The 23,073-nt window shown below is 42.7% G+C and overlaps 1 protein-coding gene across 1 annotated transcript in view; it reads left to right on the top strand.

Annotated features, from left to right (window-relative positions):
- Positions 1–23,073, top strand: part of nrxn3b (neurexin 3b) — a 262,834-nt gene that overhangs the window by 70,947 nt on the left and 168,814 nt on the right. The window contains exons 8-9 of the mRNA XM_076084372.1: positions 4,150–4,588; positions 7,734–8,117. Coding sequence (XP_075940487.1) covers positions 4,150–4,588; positions 7,734–8,117 — 823 coding nt within the window. The remainder of the gene's footprint in view (positions 1–4,149; positions 4,589–7,733; positions 8,118–23,073) is intronic.

Raw genomic sequence — 23,073 nt, 5'->3', positions numbered from 1 at the left:
CAAAGACTGGAAACAGTGGAAACCGCTGGCCTGGCTCTTTCCAAAGGTAACAAAAGCAGCCTACTAGCACCTCTAAACTCATTCAAAAACTAAAATGTTGGCCTGAATGAAATGTTTTTTTCATTGGAAAACTGGGCTGGGTTTTTGGGTTGGATCATTTTCTAAATCTATGATACTCTTGCTAGTTTCTCTAGATTACCAACCCTGCCTTCGAAGGTGCTAAATACGAGATTGGGAGCATTTCTATTGCCTCTTGACGGGCCTCAACATGGCGACCGCTGAGTCTGCGGCTCGCAGCTAACGGTGCTTACAGTGCTAACAGTGCAAATAACAGCAACGATGCTAACGATGCTAACAGAGTGGCTGGGTGCTACGCTTCTGTGGTTATCAGCATTATCAGCTGTAAGCGCAGAATGAGAGCAGATGTGAGCTAACCAGTGGGACACGCTCACATGCACTCAGAACGCACACGGCGATCCAGCTATGCCAACAAAGCAGGGAGAAGCTTTGATAACAACACACACACACAATTTGACATAGCAAATCATTGTTTGCTGTTGTAATAATTGCCATAGAAAAGTTTGATTTAGCAGCTCTAACCATCATCCTGGTTCCTCAGGATAATTCAGACTTTGCTGTAGACTGCTATCTTCAGCAGAATATCCCATAGATCCAAATTTCAATAGTTAAGTTATATAGAGTAATAGTGGCATTTTATCTGGTAAGACATCTTGCTGATATGTTCTTGAAACATAGTGTTTTGATACTTTTAACAACACAACCTGAATTCCAACACCTTCATTATATTGGGTTGGAAACAAAAGTCTAAGCAGCGAACATCTGAAAAACTCACCACATAAAACCAGAACCATCTGCAACATGCTCTGAAAATCGGCAGAATTCATATTTCTTTTTGTGATTTAGGGGAACTAAACCATTTAATACTGATGCACTGTCACATCCCAGTCATCGTGATATGATAGCCAGGGTCATATTCATTCCCAGTAATAATTACTGGGAATATTCAATCTCTTGTTTCATCAATCCTGTCACTCGTCCAGTCTTCTCACCAATATTTACCCACAATGACATTGATCTGCACTTACAGGAGTATACACTGTATGCACTTTCTGTCTGTGTGTGTGTGTTTGAAGTACAGATCTCCTTTACAAAGCTTCATCAGCACCTTGTTTGTGTGTGCATCTTCTCTCCTCTTCAGTGGAATTACCCCTCTTCTTCATTAACACTGGGGCTAAATCATGAGCTGACAGCAGCTGTGGCTGGGGCCAAGAGGACATGAGCACTGATCTGAAGTAGATTAGGGAGGAGATTGTGTGTGTATGTGTGTGTGTGTGTCTGTAAGCGGGTACTTCTCACTTCCACCCACCTGCCCTCCCCTCACCCTTACCAGAGCACGATCAATACACCATCTGAGCTTTATGGAGTCGTTCCAGTCCCCTGTGCGTGCATTATGAATGGGCCCCATAAGGCTGCTGATAGGCCGAAGGATAGCGTAGCAAAGCACAGCCATAACAAAGAAAGAGATGAGGTACATATAGCCGCAGCAGTCGGTTCCTCTTTTATGGCATCATTTCGATTCACGTATTGATCGGCCTGCAGCAGAACAGACAAAATCATAATCCCAAAACAGATCGGGAGCTGGCTGATTGTAAGATTAGTATGTCCCACAATAACATTTTACTGCCTGAGAGAGTTTGTACGATTTTTTCGCTGTCAAGAAAACTAAGATAGAGAGCAAAGTTTTCACGAGTCGAGTAAACAAACTGTGTGATTATACGAGCAGACTGTTGTGGCTCTGATGGAGAACTTGTGTTGTGTCACAGAGTTTAAAGGAACAATTCATCCTAAAATCAAAAACACATATTGTCTCTCTTACCTGCAGTGATATTATCAATCTAGATCTGTTTGCTGTTTGCTCTAACTATTCTTTCCATAGAACATTCTGCTTAACAGGACAGAGACTGCAGACAGTACCTTTGAACTTTCTGTGATTTACATCTAAGAACTGGTGGCCATCACGGCACTGCTGTACATTACAAATGAGCCGCATTAAAGGATATTTTTCTCCTTTGTTTCTTTTCATGTAATATTCAGTTAGTTCTCTTGCCCAAGAGTAGTCTGAAAGCCTGCTGAAAGTAGAATGCAAGGTATTTGGTTTCAGAAGTTTTTCAGAGACATCATTAATGGTGGTTACAGCTGCAACGTTTCTGAGAAATATTTTCATTTTGAATTCAATGTTTATCGTGATTTCAGTTGTTTGGGTAGATTCAACTGTGCTGATTGACAATAATGAGCCAGATTATGCCCACATTTGCTCTCATATCTAGAGGTTCGTCCATCAATTAGTTAGTCAATCTACTGAAAATCAACTGACAACTACTTTTATGAGCGATTAGTTGTTTTCTTCATTTTTCAAGCAAAAATGGTAAATATTCTCAGATGTAAGCATATTCTGCTGTCTGCAATGCTATAATACTTGTAAACCTGCATATAACTTGTATTGTATGTTAAGGATTTCTCTTCCAGGAATCTGTCCAACAGACCCTGTGAAACCTTTTACATGTTGAAATGATCTGCTCCATGAAATCAACATTTATAAATCTCAATTAATTTGGACAGCATTCTAAACGGTGTGCAGACAAAAGGATGATGCATCTCTTCTGATTACAATGCAACAATTATGGAGCTTGATGATATTAATCATAAGCTAATTCCTGCTGGGTTTAACTCTGAATGAATTACTGTGTCGGACAGCTGTGGTACGTTAATGTTATTTCCCCCCAAAGGCTGTGTCACACTTCATCTCAGGCTGAATAACTTGCACATTCACACAGACTCTCTGTGTCTGTCGGAGGAGGCGACTGCTGACCATGATTAAGCCAAACATCTATGCTTTCATTGTCAGTGGAAGTGTGTGCCACTGCAGTAATGGCGGCGGCACTTGAGAGTGCGATAGGGATTTGTCTATGGAACAAGTAATTCATTGATGAATCAAGAAAATAATCAACAGTTTATCAATTGATCTGGTGCGTCACCCGTAGATTGATTGCTTGACAATGTGTGTACTACGTATTTTGTTGTCATGTTCGGCACACACACACACACACACACACGCACAAACATGTTTTGAAAGCCAGTGGCACATGCTGGCCTGACAGCATTTAGTCTTCCACATCTCTCCCCCTTTTCCTCTCTATTTGCCGCCTGACATATTTTCTTTCTCATGCAGTTTCCTCTCTCCCCTTACTCCCACCAGCTCGTCCCTCTCTCCCCTGGTCTCTCTCTCTCTCTCCCCCTCTCCTCAGTCCTCCGCGGCGTTCGGGTCACCTGTGTTGATTTACTGTCAAATCTTCAAGGATTATCGGTAATCCCACAGCAGTAAAATCTGTTTGCTGACAGCTGTGCTCCCTCTAACAGTGTTGCCCTATATTCCAGAAAGGAAAAAAAAAAGAAACATTAATTTTCCGCCTCAAGGGATTCCAATTGACAATATTCAACTCTCCTTTTCTGTGGTATTCTGTTGCATTTAACTATCATGTGGGGCTGCTTTCGCCTTCTGTGGATTAGGGGGTGGGAGCACATTTGTTGTGGGTGAGTCGGTATAATATTGGGTATATTCTCACAGGGTCACAGATACACCCCATGTTCATGGAGACTGCTGTTTTTGAACATTACAGGGAATTACTCACTGATAATCTAGCCATCACTTCTCACACTTCATGCTCAGTCGGCAGGTGTTCAATCTAACGAAAATACAGTGATGCATTTGTGTACAATCTCCTTTTCATCTTGGAGAAATTGGAGTTGAAATAGAAAATGACAAACAAATTGGGCCACACACGCCTTAAAAGATATTAGTTTTATCGAGCCAGCTGTCCTCGAATCAGCAATATCTAATATTACCAGAGTGTGATGCGATGATATTACAGATTGCAATGGAGTGCAATTCATTCACATGGAAATAAATATGTTTTCAACCATTACTGCACTGGCAAATCATCCCCTACTGTTGTGAAAAAAACTAATGGAAAAGAAAACCTCTAAGACACAAATCCCACTCAGGTATAATCATCATGTATTTACTATGCACACATATGTGAGTCTCAAACATATGTATTTCTTCCCCAGGTGGTGTACAAGAACAATGATATCCGGCTGGAACTGTCCCGCCTCGCCCGCATCGTGGACCCCAAGATGAAACTCCAGGGCGATGTGGTGTTTAAGTGCGAAAACGTTCCCACCCTCGACCCCATCAACTTCGAGACGCCAGACTCCTACCTGGCCTTGCCCAAATGGAACACCAAACGCGTGGGTTCCATCTCGTTTGATTTTCGCACCTCCGAACCCAACGGGTTGATACTCTTCACCCATGGCAAGCCCCAGGACCGGAGGGACGCAAAGGGGCAGAAGAACAACAAGGTGGACTTCTTTGCGGTGGAACTGCTGGACGGAGGACTGTACCTGCTGCTGGACATGGGCTCTGGCACCATCAAGGTCAAGGCCACACAGGCTAAGGTCAATGATGGCGCCTGGCACCATGTGGACATCCAGAGGGATGGTCGCTCAGGTAAGGATGGAAGCGTAAGAGAAGGTCGTGAAAAACCTGAACTGTTGTTTTCATTTTGATGTAGTCCGAACTGAAACTTCACTGATTTACTACAATGAACTATTAGTGACACAGTTTACCAACAGTAGAAATATAAACTTCATTTCTGTTCATCACTGTCACAGCTTATTGAACTGTGATCAGCACGGTGCAGTGGGCTCTCGTTACGTCACATTTCTCTCTGAACTCCTTTGACATTTGACTGTACATGAATTCATAGACAGAGCTGACAAGGCGGCTAACCAACGAGGACAGAGTAATCAAACCGAGAGAAATAAAGGTTCACTCCTGTACCATATATCCTGAAAGTGAAGGAGTGACTGCAGTATGTGTGCTGACATTCTTATATATTATTGTTCATCGTTTCAAAATGTAAACCTTCATTTTGTTGACAAAAATTGAAATTCTACAATTCATTTATTATTTGTAATATCAGGTAACTAGGTCTCTAAAATATCATAAATATAGGGTTAGGGTTATAGGGTTATTCTTGTAAAGAATAAATACTTTTGGCCTTTTAGCTGTACTTTGGGTTTAGTGCTCAATAGTGAACATTGTAAATATGACATGTGCATCCTCACAGATCCTTTTAGTCTGCTTACTTGATAACTGGCTTGAAATATATATATATATGTGTGTGTATATATATATATATATATATATACATCTTTCAAAAAAGTATACACATCTTTCAAAACTGCTATTTATTAATTTTTTATGAATTGACAAATTAAATGACTAATTGTTATTCAAATTTTTCCCTCTAAATAAATAATAAATTGCACCATTACCATTCTACAACATTAATAATAATTATGAACTGGTTTTGATCTACTGAAATAGTTTCGATTAATGGAAATTAGAATGAAGAAAACCCCCTAGAATAACGATAACACTGCAGACTGACTGTAGCTGTCACAGTGGAACTGCACCAGCTGTAAGTTGTAATCATGTTACTGCTTGTATCAGCTTTTCCTGCATCACAACCACAGGAAGACGTAAACCTCCTCAATATATTCATTTCAGTGATGATTTATAGCCGGGGATGAAGTCATACTTCTCTCTAGATAGCTACTGACTGTTTCCCTCGCTTCCATCTCTATGTCCTCTGACCTCAAAACATGGCCAAATACACAGAAAGTATTAGAAGACGATTATATTAGAGAAAAGGGTTAGAAACTTCTGATGCCTTGAGCTCCAAAACCCAACACAATCTCTGCATTAGGGTGGGATCCTCCAGAGAACCAGGGTGTGTTAGTCGGAGCTACAGCCTGTGTTATATATCAGGTTAGAGCAGCCAATTTAGCCGTGTGTCAGAGCTCGCTGCTTTGATTAATCACCAGCACAGCCCCCAGTGCGATAGCAGAGCAGAAAGTAGGATTTTCACCGGGAAAAAGAGGAATGAGACAGATATAAGGATACCAGACTGAGGGATGGTTAAGAACAGGCATAATCACACTTGCGGCTCGAGTGAAATGTTAATAGGAGTTGCAAGTGAATTAAATCCCTTGTCCACAAAGATCTCCAGCCAGAATCTCTCCGTCTGACTGCAAGGTGAATGTCGCACAAGTATCATTTTCCGACGGGATAAATCCTGAAGAGTAAACAGAACAGGTTTCTATGACCATGAAGCCTACTGCTACTCTACAATTATCTGGTTTGTCAGTGAAGTGGATGAATGACAATGCAGACTGGATTCTGTAGTGTGACAAACAGCTGACTCATATGGACGGGTCCAGCGCTGGTTGCCCATCTGCAGGTCCACGGTATATTACGTCTGGTCAATACAATGGCAGTGTTGTCAGTGTGCTGCATTTTTCTGATGTCAAATAATCATCTGTTCTTGTGTCACATATCTCGCCTGCGATCAGGCGCTGTGTCACTCCCCTTTCCTTTCTTTACAGTTGTCGTACTTATGGAACTGAAGTGACATCCACTTTTCTTTTGTCTTCTTTCTTTTCTTTTTCCAACCCTGTGCAGTAGTTTTGGTGTTGGTGCAATGTAACATTTCAAAAAACGGGTAAAATGAGACATGTTAGGCTTGGTGCAGTGGGCCACCCCCAGACCCATCGGAGGGGGGCGGTCCACAGCTAAACTTCCAATCTGGGTTCTCCCCAGACCCGCAGGAGGGAACCGGTCCAGTGTTCCCCCTTATTTAGTTTAATATCTCCAACCAACCAACCAATGTTCTTTTTTGGTTATTTTGGCTCTCGGTGGGGAGAAAAATGATGAACTAAACCATTTGATCAAATAATATGTGGTGGATATGAAGTAAAATGCTCAGTGAAGCAGTGTTGATAGAGTCTGGCTGTGGAATTATATTTATTCTATTCTATTCTAACTAGCTGACAACGTAAGTGTGCACTAAAAGTAAATGAGTCTCTTTGATTTTTTACATTTATAAACCTTGTCAAATCTGATCTAACTTAATTTGGGGTTCAATGGATGTAAGAAAACATATACAAGTGCCCCATGGAACACACCTGTACATGTGTCTTATTACTGTCTCCTGTGTGGTCAAGGGCACTTTGTCCTTGACCTTGAGTTTTTGCTGGGTGAGTGATTCAAATAGAGTTCCCCTGTAGATGATGATCAGCACAGTTTTGGCTGCCAAGCATAGGTTTGCACCTCCACTACTCAGACCACATCCTAGCACAGACTAAGGTGGTGTAGCTGTTTCTGTCAGCCTCTTCTTGCAGCTTTGCTGCTCATGTTCACCAGCACCTCCGATTCCTAAGAGCTTTCTTTTGCAAAATTACCAAAAATCCGTCTTTAACTTAAGTCTTCTTTGCTGAACAAAAAAAAGCGTATGTCAGTCACACAATTAGATTGAGAATGTAATTATTAAAAGTCTTAAAATATCATTTTTGGAGTCGTGCCACATTGAGGGCATTTAATGTCATTCAGTGGAGCTTCTGTTATTTCATGGACTCCAGTGAGTGAAATATGGCAGCTCACTGAACTAGTAGAACATGGCACAACAAGACACAAGTGATCACTCCCCAGCAGTCTTTTTTAAAAGCATATGATAGGAGTACATTACAGGACATGTTGACATCCACATTTATGTATGCCAGTATTTAATAATGGATTTCTCTTTCTCCAGGCATCATCTCAGTAAACAGCCGTCGATCCCCTTTCACAGCCAGCGGGGAGAATGAGATCTTGGACCTGGAGGGGGACCTTTATCTGGGTGGTCTGCCTGACAGCCGGGCGGGCCTGGTGCTCCCCACTGAGCTCTGGACCGCTATGCTGAACTACGGATATGTGGGCTGCGTCCGGGATCTGTTCATCGACGGACGCAGCAAGGACATCCGGCAGATAGCTCAGTCCCAGAACGTGACCGGCATCAAGTCCTCGTGCAGTAAGGTGACGGGAAAACAGTGCGACAGCAACCCCTGCAAGAACAACGGCGCATGCAAGGAGGGATGGAACCGCTTCGTCTGTGACTGCACTGGAACCGGCTTCTGGGATAGCACCTGTGAGAGAGGTGAGCCCTCTGTCCAATCAGTAACCTCTCTCTGGTGAATGTCTTTTCTCTCTTATTGTAATCATTTTAAAACCGTATTGGGTTTGTCAGAAGGCTTATTGATTTTTTAGTAAAGGACTTTTTAAAGAGGGAACAGCAGCTGTACTCCTTTTATGTGCTAATCTATTTGGTCAGTGCAGTGCTGTCTCACCTTCTATCAATATGTTTGTGTAGGTTACATGATGCATGATGTTGACGATTGTTAAATGAGTAGTTATTATAAAGTTGCTGTATCTTTTCTGGCATGCTAAAGATGGTTCTGAAGTGGTAGTGATGTAGCCTATGTGTGCTAACAATAGCTACTCCAGGCAAAGTGGACAATGCTTCTGTTTTAGCAGACAAATGGACGTGTGACTTGGGACACTTCCCTCACAATGCTTATGGAAGCTTTGCTGAAAGATTTAATAGGATTTCACTTTTCTGTGAAGCCGGATTTGGTGTTGGGGAAGGTTCTGCTGGTGCATTGGTCTCTCCTTGTCTGGATTTGAAAAGCTTGGACACATTAAGCTTTTATGAGACGGCGGAGATAGGGACACTCCGAGCTGTGGGAGACTATGTTGAGATTGTCCTTCACTTTTTCACTATTTCACAGAGATTTTTGGGCGTTCAGTACAGGGCTTTAAGTACTCTCCTAAGAACTTGAGGTGTGTAGAGAAACATACTTTTGGAGGAATAATGAGTATCTGGAGAGTAGCTTGTTACATCCCGCAGTGTGTGACTATAGGCCAGTGGGATGATAAGGTGTTGTTAATGATTAAAGAAGAATCAGAACCTACATGTACCTTACATTGAGAAAGACTGTTAAAGACTGAGACATGTCCCTCCTGTCTCGTTAATGTACCCTAAATAATGAAGCTCATGTAGAATGTATGTGATGTAGAGTACATGTTGTGAAAGAGCTAAACTTCCAGTGGGAGCCCAGTTAGGAAGCTGCTGCTGTCTGATGGAGTTAACCTCGTCTTAGCAGGACCGTTACTATCTATTCCAGTTGCACTCCCGTGCCGGTGTATCAGCACAAAGGGGAGAAGATAGTGGTGTACTAGGAAACACTCAAAGCCAGCCAATCTGCCTCGCTGACCTTCTACCCACAATAACAACACGTTGTCGTCTGTCCCCAGCGCTCCATCCACTCTTTCTTCTTCCTCTCTGTCCTGTTTGGCTGCCTCCCCCACATCGATCTCTGAACGTCCTATCTCTGCATTCAGTGAGCGCCAAGAGACCTCAGCTCTGGAGCTAAGCTTCAGTCTGTTCAGCAGTACATCTTTACTCCACACAGTGAGACTTGAGGTGTGGTGTGAGCTGATGCTGATGCTGTCATAAATACTAGTTGTGTAGTCCATAATCAGAAAATGAATTAACAATCATTTAGTTTAAGGTCATGGGGAATACTATGTATCATTACTGGAAGGAGTACTCATAACCTTTACTTAAGTACAAGTACCAGTACAACAATGTAAAAATACTCCATTACAAGTAAAAGTACTTCATTCAAAATCCTAGTTAAGTAGCAGTCCAAGAGCAGCACCAGTAAATTGTACTTAAAGTATCACAAGTACTTGTTCTGCAGAACAATCCCCTTTGTGACTGACATATTATTACATTATATGATTTGATTTTTGATTCTGATGCATCACTGTGTAAGCAGCATATTACTGTGGTGGAGCTACTTTCACTACTCAGGCTGTAACTATTGATACCACCACAAAGTAATGCTCCGTAGTTGGTATCTAGCCCAGATAGTCCTGACCCAGGACATGCAGGGCTGCTGAATTCAGGTGATGCAGTGTGCATAGGGGGGAGGTCGCGGTGGATGGATGAGTCCAACACAAACAGGGCTTTGACCCAGGAGACCGCTGCTTGTGTCCCGTGTGAAACCTAAAGTTAAATTGACTTATTTGACCAACTTACGTACTTAACTAACAAACTTTGTTATTTTACTTAATAAACATACTTATTTGAACCCAATCCATAGTCTTTTTCTAAATCTAAATCTAAAGTAGGTTAGACATTTGTAGAAGAACGCACGAGAAATGAGAAATCATTTTCATTAACCATACGAACTGTTGAGGATCTGTTGCACTACTTTATATACAGTTAGGTAGTGTAGCCCCGTGGTTCTTAATCTAGGGGTCAGCAGCCTCCAAAGGGTCATAAGATCAACCCTCAGTTAAAGCTCTCATCATTGTAGTAAAGTTTTAGATGGGAATTTGTTGTTCATTTGATATATTTTAGCATCCTTTGGGCCTCGTCTTTTCAGTGGTAACGGTGTAGACAGGGCAGCCTAGATGCTCTGCCTTCTTCTGGGGGACCAGTCCTCCCTGCGGAGTGTTATGGGTCAGCTCTGTGGTCGGGTCTGAACCACCTCAGCTAGAGCGCCGGTCAGTGCGAAGGCACAGCAGCTCGATACGAGAGCCCTCTCAGTTTGCCGTGCTGCTCTCTCTCTGTCACGGAGAGCGGGGCCGACCGCCCTGTGGAGGACTGTGGCTGCTAGTGTCAGCCATCCTTTTATTCCCAAAGCATACCACCCTGTTCTCCACCACAGTGAAATCAGCCCTCTGTATCGTTTCTGTTCGCATGAAAGACCTGCTTTATCTCAGCAGCTCTCCTGAGCTGAGCAGCCCACCTTTTTCCTGCCGTCATTCTCACTGTTTGACCCTCAGCTGCAATCTGCAAATGGGAGGTCACGTCTGGTTAAACCAGGGAGACAGCATCATCTGCAGATAGCACAAGGTCTGGATGTTGCACACTGAATTACAAATGAGTCTGATTCCATTAGCGTCTACATTCTCTAGTGATTACTCAGATTCCAGTTCACAGCAGAATATTGTTGAAGCTAATTGTTGTCTGCTTCGGAAGCGTTCGCCCTTGAGATGAAGAAATCGCTTTGATTTGAAATGTTGGGCTTGAAACAATGTGGTCTTTGTTTCTTTTCTCAAAAAGAATTTGCAACATGTTGGAATGAATGGAATTGTATTAGTCATGCTGGTAGAACCATTTATTTTCCCTCTCCTCCGTGCTTTTAAGCCGCCTCTGGAGCTCCCTAGTGACTATATCAAAGAACCACTGAGATGTATTCACACATGGCACTAGCTATTGATCTTCTGCAGCTCGCTATACGGTACAACAGAGAAGTGTGCTCGTATGATGAGGCAAGGGGTGAAATGCTAGAGATCAGCGCTCTCCCCGGGAGCCTAACAAAGGTTACACATTTACATTACAATGATTGGCCTTTACTGGTGACTTCATGCTAGAATGTAAATACGCTCTTCTGTCTGTCTTAAAATAATTTGTTAAGTTCAGCATACACTTTTTTGTGATGTTATTTACTTCAAATGGATTTTCTTGGGAGGCATTTGTCACATTGCGTCATCATTTCTAAGTAAACTCCTGAAGTCAAGGAGCTCTCATATCTGCAAAACCAAGGTTATCTCTATAGCAGCCGTTGTATTAGGTACACCTGTGCAATAGAAGGCAATCCAATACAAGTGTTCTGCCATAAAGTCCACTTTTAAGATACTTAGCTTTTGCTGTTGCATTTGTTTTGTCACTTCCTGTGTGCCTGAAACAAGTTCCAAACTGCAAAGGCGATTTGGAAAACATGGAAAGTCTGTAACATGCATACATGTATTATTTAGGGGTAATAGGCTACTCTGCTGCACCCTCCATGTCTGATTTTTAAGTTGAATATTTGTACTGTAATTTAAATACCACTGTATTTGTCTGGGATTTGTACAAACCTCCTACCCTTTAATATGACGAGGTCATCTCTGAGACTTTGGGAGTTTCAGCAACTTTGGCAGAGCTTTCAATGTGAAATGACTAATTATACATAGTGGGTATTTAATTGGTTTATTCCAATACAGGCTTTACAGAGTATATATACATATTTATTTCTATATTTGAATACTTGTGAGCCAACAAAATAAGGATTTTCCATTTCTCCACTACATTTGTATTCCTGGCCTTGTACAGAAGGCTTTGAAAATAATTTAGAGCTACATGTTGGGGGAGGCTATTTGCAGAATTTATAAAGCAACACTTCAATAAATAAAATATGACAAATCTAAATAAGTAATGTGAAATTTAGAGGCTTTCGTTGTGGGACTTGTGATCTCACTATTAAACTGTGCTGTATTATACAATGCTCAGATAATTGGAATGTTTTGTAATTCTCTTCTAATTACTCAGAGTATAAAAACAGCATATTGTTATTAGTCCCACTTTACTTTAGTGAATATCAAGAAAGAGTTATCAGCCTTCTCAGGCTTTCGGTGACATTACTTGGAGCACATTTAACAGTCTAGATGCAAATAGTCCTCCTCATGTGCCACTGTTGTTTTTTACAAGTTGAGAAAGCCCTCGTGGAAGTGGTTTCAGCTTACTCACACTAAATGGTATTTTTGGAACTCAAATAATGGAATCATCAGAAATGAAATTCTCCAGATGATTTCATCATATTTGTATTGAACAGAGCACGCTGCTCTGTGTAATTCCTTCTTTCCCACTGGGAGTTAAAGAAGCTAGCAGTGTTGCTCTGTTTACCAGAACGAAAATACAAGCCGACAGATATTTCAGACTGTTTGAGGAGATCAAAGATCTTACCAGTCGACAACTAACAGACAACAGCGCTCCTGTCTGCTCTGTTTTCTGCCTGCTATCTGTGCCAGGTTTAGTTTACACATCATTTCTGTCTCTTATCTCTGCTTTTTCCCCCTTACTCTGTGTCTCCTTTTCATTTGCTGTCTTGAAATCGTTCTCTTTTTTAACTTTCTGGGTCTCCCTGTTTATCCCTCTCCTCCTCTCTGTCACATTCTCCCTCTGTTTGGCATGTCTTCTTTAACCTCGCCCATGAGACACGACAGCACCTGTGATCAGAGGTCTGCCGTGCTATCACAGAAACAGATGCAGTGCCAGCATGGGAGCCAGCCACTGTGTGTGTGTGTACGTGTGGTATGGAAGTGCATGTTCTGAATATGATGTGAAAAAGCAATGGATATCATCACATATCATCACATTGGCTCTTTTTGTGCCAACATATGTTCCTGTTTCTGGACCCTGTGTAGGTTTGCATCCATTCACAGGACTGAGAACGCTTTTTATAATGACTGCCAACACCAACATGTGTGTGTGTGTGTGTGTGTGTGTGTTGGCACTAGCCAGGCAGTGCCAATGCAGGTGTAGGATGCCGGGGCCCTGGCCCTGATAGACCCCCCTCATCTGGGTTGTGACCGGGAGTGTAGCCCTACCTGTGATGAGTTGGGATAGGGCTTGGCTCGGTGCAGCTCCAACAGGCACACATGGCGAGGAGAAGAGAGGAAGATACTGGGAACATGTATTTACATGCTTTGAGGGAACATGTTGGCCCTCACACACCCTTCAGATGATAAGGCTTGTGGAATTGATATGTTTTGCTTGTATTTCTGTAACCTGATGTTGTTGTCCTCTGCTGTGTGCAAAGGTTATTTATCTTACTTAGCACTCCAGCTGCGTGGGATTTGTCTAATTGGGCTGAATCAGGCCTACAGGTTTAGTTCGGAGAAGTACTTTAAAAAGTGATGCTGGAAAATGATTTTTCTCTCAAATAGCCTGCAGTCAGTTCCACAAAGAGCAAAGAGAGAGGAAATCATTAGCCTCCTGTAATGATAATGTTTGAAGATGGGCTGTGTCCTCTCTCTCTTCTTTGAGAGGCAGCTCAAGGCTTTATTCCCTTTTGATTGTTACATTCCATTACATGAAAGGGTTATCCAAATGTTATTCCCCATAAGGAAAACTCCAGTACAACAGATCATTCAGGTCGTATTTGAGTCTAACTTGCAAGAGGTGACATTAATTCGAGACTACAGGGGGGTGCATTTGATGTTGTCGGCTGACTCTGGCGAGAGACCAAGTTCACACGCGCTGCCTCGACTGAGCGAGCCACTCATCCATTCAAACCGTCAGTGAGTCCAGCTTTGTGTTTGTAAACCGCATGTGGGTCTGCTTGTGTGGGTGTGGGAGGGAGCTTTTAGGGAGCCGGGGTGTTGCTGACAGCCGTGTGTTGCAGAGTGCTGTGCAGCTGATGAATAGCCCAGTTTATCAGGTAAATAGGCCTGTAATGAAGTGTGTTTGTCTGACGGTGTGCCAGCCCAGCCATCCCACTGAGACTCTCCTCTTTCTGTCTTTCTGCTGCATCGACATACACACACACACACACACACACACACACACACACAGATACAGATACACAGTCAGGACCACACACACACACCAGTCCACTGGGGACAGATTGGATTGTGTCTAATGCATATTGTATTTTCTCTGACAAGATGCCACCGCCCAGGTACAGTAAGTGCCTGTGTTTCCCTACTGTCACTGGATCCAGTGATGGCTCTGGGCCTGAGTTGATGGCTGGAAGTGTTTCCACCACAGATCAGTGGTGACGTAGCTCATTGTACTGCTGGGTTCCTCTTTCTTAATGTTCTCACTGCTTCAACTGCAAATCATTTAATTTTTGTTCCAAATAAAGTAAATATTAATTTGAATGATTGCACGATCATAAGGATTTACGAATGGTTATGCTTCTCATGCTAGCATTTAGAAGAAAAAAAAGTATTTTCTTTTTTTTTGTGCTTATTATTAAGTTTTGCCTAAACTCACACACGTATTAATCAATTACAGCGGTTCTCACACACACACACACACACACACACACACACACACACACGCACACACACACCACACACATCATGCAATTACCTGCTCATTTCACTCGATGTTCATGGTGGCAGTGAAATAATAGGTTACCACATGGCTTTTACAGTTTAATCATAGGTAGTAATGGCAGAGCAGAGATTGGATGACATTGATGGCTGCCACCTTTCTATATAGAATCCCATAATATTATTTTTGGGTTATGCCTGAAAAAAGCAGTGCTTTTTGCAGATGATTTACTATTGACTATGTATCTGTGGTGGCAGATACACTTTTCCTACTGCAAAGGACAAGAGACATGCTATCATGAATCTGAAGGAGAGAGCATCATGACAGAGCTACACTTCTGTGCTACGAGCCCGTAAAGTATGACATCACCACCGGATGAACCTTACTGGTTCAACAAGGCCTTCATATGCTGCATGCATTGTGTTGTGCATAATGATTAGTCTATTCTTATGATTAGACAGTATGGAGGCATTATGGGAACACGGTCAGAAATATGAGAAACATTTCATCCCAAATCTCTGGGATCTCCCAGTGCACCATCTCTGCACCCACTGTGATAAGCTGTTCATCATTATGGTCACACTTTCTATGACGCATTATAAACATACTTATGTGTTACAATCTGCTCTATAGTTATAATAACTCATATATATATATATATATATATATATATATATATATATATATATATATATATATATATATATTCATAATGATTGATAACAATATAACATATTATAAAGCATTTTATAATGACCAATAAGTATCATAATACTTCATAACTGCTGTTCACTTACAGACATTTTTCTTTTTGCAAGGATCATAGTGTGCTGTAAAGCCCAGAGTTGTAACTATAATCTTTTATAATCACTTTTATAATAATAATAACGTGATTATACATTATCCTAAATGGGCATTGTATGATTTACATAGATATCATTAAACCTAATCAACAACACACAAAATGTTATGAAATTAATGTTTCCCTTTAAAGTGAACAATGATCACTTAGAGCAGCGGTTCCCAAACGTTTTAGGCCACGCACCCCCTTCTACATCCCGACCGGGTTCACGCACCCCGAATCCCCCCCCCCCCCCCCCACACCTTAAAAAAAAAAGCAACAGAGCCTATTTATAGCCGCATAAAAAATCGGACCAATGAGAGAACAGTTTGCTCGCGCGTAGCGTTTGTTTACGAGATAAAAAACACAAAAAAGACAAATAAACTTCCTGCACCGTGCTTTCGAAAAGGTAACGGACATACACCAGAAGATTGGCCAGATTGGCCACATCTGTAGACTCGTCTACTTGCAGAGAGTAGAACTCACTCTTCTTCACGCGACTGACTAATGTAGCCAGGATGTCTTCGGACAAAGCATCGATGCGGCGCGACACAGTGTTGTTGGACACCGGGATCATGTCCAACTTGTTTGCTTCTCTCTCTCCAATCATACATTCCACCATCTCTTTGGCAGCTGGCGAGCACACGTCTTCGGCGATTGTGTGAGGTAGCCCCTTTCTTGCTATTCTGTAACCAGATATGAAGCCTGTAGTGCGTGTTTTGTAGACCCAACACATGAATGAGACTGCAGTTGTTTTGGGCTGTTTTGTAACTCCTCCAATTTCGATATAAAAATGTAAGGGGCTTTTGACTTGCACTGGCATGCTTGGTGTTCAGGTGGCGACGTAAATAAGAGGGCTTCAGACAGCTGTTAGCCAGAACCTCACTGCACCAGGCATGCATGCAACCCTGTCTCCTAAAAATGGTGTTTGACTTATTACATTGACTTATTACAAATACGTTTCTAATCAACATTTTAACACTTTAATATTTTTTTCCCTCTCCACCACCGCCTCTCCTTCTCCCTATTACACGGTCAGAATACTACCACAACACGCCGCCTGTCTCCGGCAGAAATGCGCTCATCCAGGCCGAGCAACGAGGAACATTACGCGGCTACAATACCTCCACAAAGGCCCGCGTGTAAAATCCGGGAGTAACCGTGACTCTCTTAAGGGTTAGGTTTGGGTGGGGACGTGGCTTCCTAGTGGAAGTTATGGTTAGGGTTAGATGGATACAAATAAATAAAATATACCTCCATAACACCCCGCCACTCTCGGCTCATACCTCTCCAGCAACGAGGCACATCACCCGGCCACAATACCTCCAGAATGTCCCCCGGGTGAAATCCGGGACTTGGTTTTATGGTTCCGAGTGGCGGGCGCTCACCCGTTGGCGCCGGACGCGAGGTCTCCAGCCGCCCTCGCCATGAGGCACCCCATCATCAGGTCTGTCAGCCCTCGGAACAGGCCGCGGGGCAACAACTTGTGGGTGGCGGGGGTAGAGGCGAGGCAGATCACAGAAAAATAATAAAGACTAGAGTATGGCAAAGATATGTTGATGAGAAACGTATTTGTAATACGTCAAACACAAACGTAATCAGGGAGAAAATATGTTTATGGTCAAACGTAATTGAGAATGCATTTTAGTTTTGGGGGAACGTAATTTTTAGGAGACAGGGCTGCACCATTAGACCACCATTACATTTTTCCTCTCGTGCACCCCCTAGAGGCAGCTCGCGCACCCCCAGGGGTCAGAGAAATAAAATAAAGCTGCTAGAATGGCCCAGATGATCACCTGACTTGAATCCAATAGAAAATCTATGGAAAGAACTAAAGGTCAGAGTTCATAGAAGAGGCCCACGGAATCTTCAAGATTTGAAGTCTGTTTGTTTGGAAGAATGGGCCAAAACCACACCTGAGCAATGCATGCGACTAGTTTTTCCATACAGGAGGCGTCTTGAAGCCGTCATTACCAGCAAAGGCTTTTGTACGAAGTATTTAATCAATTTCAGTAAGCGTGTTCAATACTTTTTCCCTGTGGCATTCCATTTTATTGCACATAACTTAATTTCTGAACTAATTTGTTTGCATTTCTTTGTATGTATGGATTAGTTGGGTTGTTACCGACATCTGGTGAATATTTCATGTCAATAGCACCTTTAGAAATATATTTACTGAGAAAAATGGTGACGTGTTCAATACTTATTTTACCCGCTGTGTATATATATATATATATATATATATATATATATATATATATATATATATATGGGAAAGTGATTGTGTTACAGCAGCAGGTTATTCAAACATGACACAGGACCAGTAAAACCCAAAATGGAGATGGCCTTTTGATCAGAGGAAGTGAAGAAGTAAGATAGAGCTTGAGAGCCAGTGCTGCTTTTATGATATTAAAACATGATTATTAGCTTGTGAATGTTTGTGGCTCTGTCTCTGTCATATTTCTGTCTGACAGGATGAGTTATTCATGCAGCATCAAGCTTCTGCGTAACATTGAATAAAGGAACATGCCTTGCAGGTTGATAAGCATGCAGCTGTCTGAGTACATGACCTGTCCAGATACTTCTCCTGTGCTATCATGAAGTAGATACCCACGCAGAGGAGGAGGGGTTAGGACGTCTCCAGAAGCTGAGGAATCATGATTAAGCATTCAGCTCTGTCACTTGGACATGGTTTCATCTCCCTCTTGCCTCACGACCAGACAGCTGAATTAATAGAAAACAGCAGAGGACTGTGTTTATGTCTCCAGTTATCTTTATTTTCTAAGGAAGGATGATGGTTAAAATAAGCCTACCCTCTCTCACCTTTCTCCCCCTCTCCCCCTTGTGTTGTCCCAGCCCCACTTTCTCACCGTAAACTGGTGATAAGCACTTTTTGCTGGGACATTTGTCTCCGCAGACAGAGAAAACGACACTTCAAGGTCCACCGTGACTAACAGACCAGAGCTCACATAGTACATACACAGGACAAGGGGGAGGGGGAGGGGGGGAAAATGGAGAGTGGGAAACATGAGGAACATGCAGAAAAGACAGTGAGGTTGAAAATACAAAAGGGACGTGTTTAATAGAAGGGGACAGCAAATTAAAAATGAAGATTAGATGGAGAAGAATAATTGAGCAATCAGCCCTGTAGAGCAGGATAGTCCTCAAAGCGTATTTATCAGCAGCATGTCTCACCCTTTGTCAAGTCATTTTGCTTTATTCTTGACTGGACAACATTGTCTAACCTACATTTAGATATTTATGTAGTGGATTAAGTTAAATATACATGTGATGGATTGGGATATTTCCTTTTTCCTCTGACATGTACCGTGTGAGTGTTCGATACACACACACAGTACAGGCTCCCTGGCTGTGGACGCTGTGACTGACTCGCATCCTCTAAATCGTGGTGCCTCTGTGGCGCCTCCGTGGTGCCCTGCAGGTGGTAGATTTGAAGCATCGGCAGCTCACCATTACAATAATGAAATTATATCATACTCATTTTAGAGTGACAATAATATGTCGAGGAATTTCAGTGACCAGTGAGACAATGGCACTCCATCATGTATCTATTCAACGTGTGTGTATGCCGCAAGATAAATCACCTGTCTTCTCAACACAGACAATGCTCACTTTGTGTTTCAGGTTTGTAACAACAAGTGATGTGATAGACAGGCCTATAGAAAATATAAATAAGAATATGTAGCCATATATCAAGCTCAATGATGAATATATATATATATTTTTCATGGGAAAATAAAATGCTATATTTTGACGTCGTGGTCTTGAAAGGTATCAGTCAAACCGTCTCTGATGTCACAGTGACTGCTAAGTTTAGAATAGATGAGTCAAGGTGCTCTGACACACTGCTTGAAATGTGTAGCGCATGCTGGGCCTCTGAAAACAAGAGGCGCACTGGCACCAGTGTAGAGGGCACAACAACACTTTCAGGTGCCATGGTAATAAAGTGGTAACATCAAAGCAGGTACTACTGTCATTGAACGTTGGCTGTAATGTAACTAACATGTTGGCTCTTTATCCAATCACAATCAACCATTGTGTAATTCAAATGAAGTCAAAGAAGGCTCTGTGTTTGTGGACCCAGCGCTCACAGGTTGGGAGCGTGGCAAACACACTTTTGTAATTTCGTGGCCAGGCTCCCAGGCGCCCAAATGGGGCACACTTAGGGTCAGAAAGAAAGCATTATCAGTTTAATATTATTATAGGGGGGTCCATTTCAGGCCAATGATGGCCAGTCACTTTCACTACTTTCACTTCTTTTAATCCAAGAGCTAACCCCATCATGACCAACTTGTTCTCACTCCCAACTCGTCAAATACAGCAGCCAGTCAGTGGCTCTCCATGTCAAACTATGCAGGGAGGTCTGTGTTTAGTTTACACACAGTCTGATGATGGCTGCACAAAGTTTGAGATCTTCCCTGTCTTATGGCTTGATATTGAGATTGAGAGTGCAGATGGAACAGATACCGGCTGCCTTCAGAATGCAGATCCTTTACCAGAGTAAAGGAAAGGCCTTCAGTAGAGAACTAAGGAGCACCAAGGAACACCATTTACATGTTAAAGACAACCTCCACAGCGCCTGCAAGCTATTATAGCAATAACTACCAAAGAAATCCTCTTTTCTCTTCAGCTTCTGAAATGTCACTGCAGAGATACACTCCTAGTATGAGCTGTGAGAGTGTGTGTGTGTGTGTGTGTGTGTGTGTGTGTGTGTGTGTGTGTGCGTGTGCGTGTGCGTGTGTGTGTGCGTGTGTGCGTGTGAGTGTGTTCGACTTGTTTTGCAGTTTTGCAGCCTAGGGAAGCATGCTAAAGTAATCCTATTTCATTTGAAGCTGAAACGTGCTTGTATTGTGCTGGCTGTAGAAAATGCCTGTGTCTGCATTTAAAATAAATATATTTCTCAGTCCCAACAAGGAGAACAGGCCCCTTCCATTCACTACTCATCTCTGCTTTGTTCCATTTGTCTTTTCACCCTTATCTGCTGCCCGTTGTTGAATAATCGTGGAATCGAGTAGAATAATTAGTTTGTTATCTACTGCATTATTAAGCGTGTCACATGTTTTCTGAGCCGAGTTCTGTGGTTCGGCTACAGACACAATCCCGCGCTGTTTTTTTCCTCCCTGAAATACTGATTTGACTCTCCTCTTATTCTTTCCATCTCCAACTGCTGAGATGGTGGTTTAGCAGAGAGAAGGTCCTCAGTGATTGGAGGTCATGTAGATTGAATTGTAATTCTCATGGATGCCAGCTGCAGAGGAAATACAGATCGAAATGTCTTCTCCTCTGGTCTCCCACAGAGGAGATTTGAGTTGCCTGCCATTAAAGATGGTGTTTCCCTCCTCAGGCGCCAGAGGACAGACTCATGGCGAGCTGACAGTCGTCCTGCTTTGCTGGAACAGTATGCCGGTAGTGCCTGACGCCACTCTGCTCCACAGATTCTGATTGTGAAAGGGCTGATGTAGTAGTGGATGGAGATGGAGAGGGAGAGAAGAGAGAGAACACCAGAGAGGCAGCGATGGAGAGACAGATGTTTGTTTGACAATGTTTACCCTCAAGAAGAACAGATCCTCCTGCACTTTAAAACAATCTGTTCCTTTCAGTTTTGTCACTGCTTGGAACATTATGCTGTTGCTCCCTAATCCCCATTTGTAATTATATGTGTGCTTAGGAGCTGTGGTGGGTTACGTAAATACTGACTCTCATTGTAGTAGCAGAAGAGGGAGGAAATGTGCTGCATCCATCTCCCCCTGCTTTCTGTGTCTCATTTCATTCTCTCCCTTTTTCTCTTTCTCTCCGACAAACTCTCCCTCTTCTTTCTGGGTGGTTTCACACACACACACACACACACACACACACACACACACACACACACACACACACACACACACACACACACACACACACACACACACAGATATATATATAGAGAGAGAACACTTAGAGGAAATCAAGCCTTCAGTGTTTGGCCATCTGAGAAATTGACAAGACTCCAAACCTCCCCTGGCAGCAGGGGGGAGGGTTCTCTGACAAACTGACTTTAAGGATGAAAAAGGGGGAGAATACAGAACACTTCTTTGCTACAGATAGCAGCGTACCCTCTCTGGGCTTTACAGTAGTACCTGGGATTGCCTGTTTTTTAAATGCATCAAGAGTCACTCTGGTAACATGACTTGATGATATTGAATGTGCTTTGTCCCCTTTAGGCTTCTCTTCTCTTCTTCTATCCCTCACTCCTGTTCCCACCCTTCTCATCTCCACCCTGATCCATCTCTCAACATGTCAAAGGAGAAGCTGGTGTCCACAGCAGCTGGCTGTCTTTGACTTTGCTGCCCCCCAATGGTGCTGTGGTTCACTGGTTGGGTGTACATGCAGGTGTGCACGCTGCAGTGTATGAGTTAGAGCGTGTTACAGCTAACACTGCTGCTTTTTATTCATTTAACCACAAACAACCATTGTGTCGGAAAAGGCATCGAGTAACTACAGGAGAGGTCCCCACCCCCCACCCCCTGGAGTCTTGTGGAGGTAGCGGCTGTACATTTGATTAGCATACGCAGTGGTTTCAACAGTAAACAGGAGGTACAGCTCAGTGCAGCAGATGTGGAGGAGTTTTACAGCAGTTAAACATATTGCTAGAGTTGTTGGAAATGAGGCAGAGTAAAGTTCTCGCGGTACAAGGAAAAAAACAGACACCCACAGGAAACAGTCATCGCTTCCCCCACATCTACAAGTTACAAGAGTACTGTGAGTTTTACAAGTAGTTAATGTATTGGCCTCACACACACACACACACACACACACTCACTTCCCAACAATCTGCGTGTCTGATGATGTTCTTCTTTATCTTGAACCACACTAACGTGCAGCGCCCTGATGGCCTGAAGGGTTAATGGTTTAACCAGTGACATTTGCTTCATGTCATTCAAGTCTCCCTCTCCCCTCATTTCCCCTTGTCTCTCTACTATGGCTGTCTAACAGAAGTACTTTAAATAACCAGTAGCACTAAGTACATTTACTGATGTATCTTTACTCCCTCTCATCTAATACAACAACTGAACGCACGGCCAGGTCAGGAAGATTACACAAAGGCAAAACCATAAATCAAACAAATGCTGTGTTTCATTTATACAACCCCAGCAGGGCATCACAGTGGCACCATACTGTAGAAGATGTAGAAAACATCTGCTGCCGCCAGATTACAGACTGTAATCATAAACGGTGGGAGGAGTGACCACCTGCCCTGTTTGCTCTGTCTGCTGGAGAGTTCCTCCATTACAACGCTCTCTTTAACAGGATATTGTTTCTCAATGGGGCACTTCCATTCTTTACCTCTGCTCTAAGGTCACAGCTTAGGTCTTT

This window comes from Anarhichas minor, unplaced genomic scaffold (assembly GCF_050575085.1).
Source record: "Anarhichas minor isolate MPS153535 unplaced genomic scaffold, ASM5057508v1 ptg000136l, whole genome shotgun sequence".
NCBI classification, from domain to species: domain Eukaryota; kingdom Metazoa; phylum Chordata; class Actinopteri; order Perciformes; family Anarhichadidae; genus Anarhichas; species Anarhichas minor.
The sequence above is the reverse complement of the archived record's forward strand: the minus strand, read 5'-3'. Positions and strand labels throughout refer to the sequence as shown.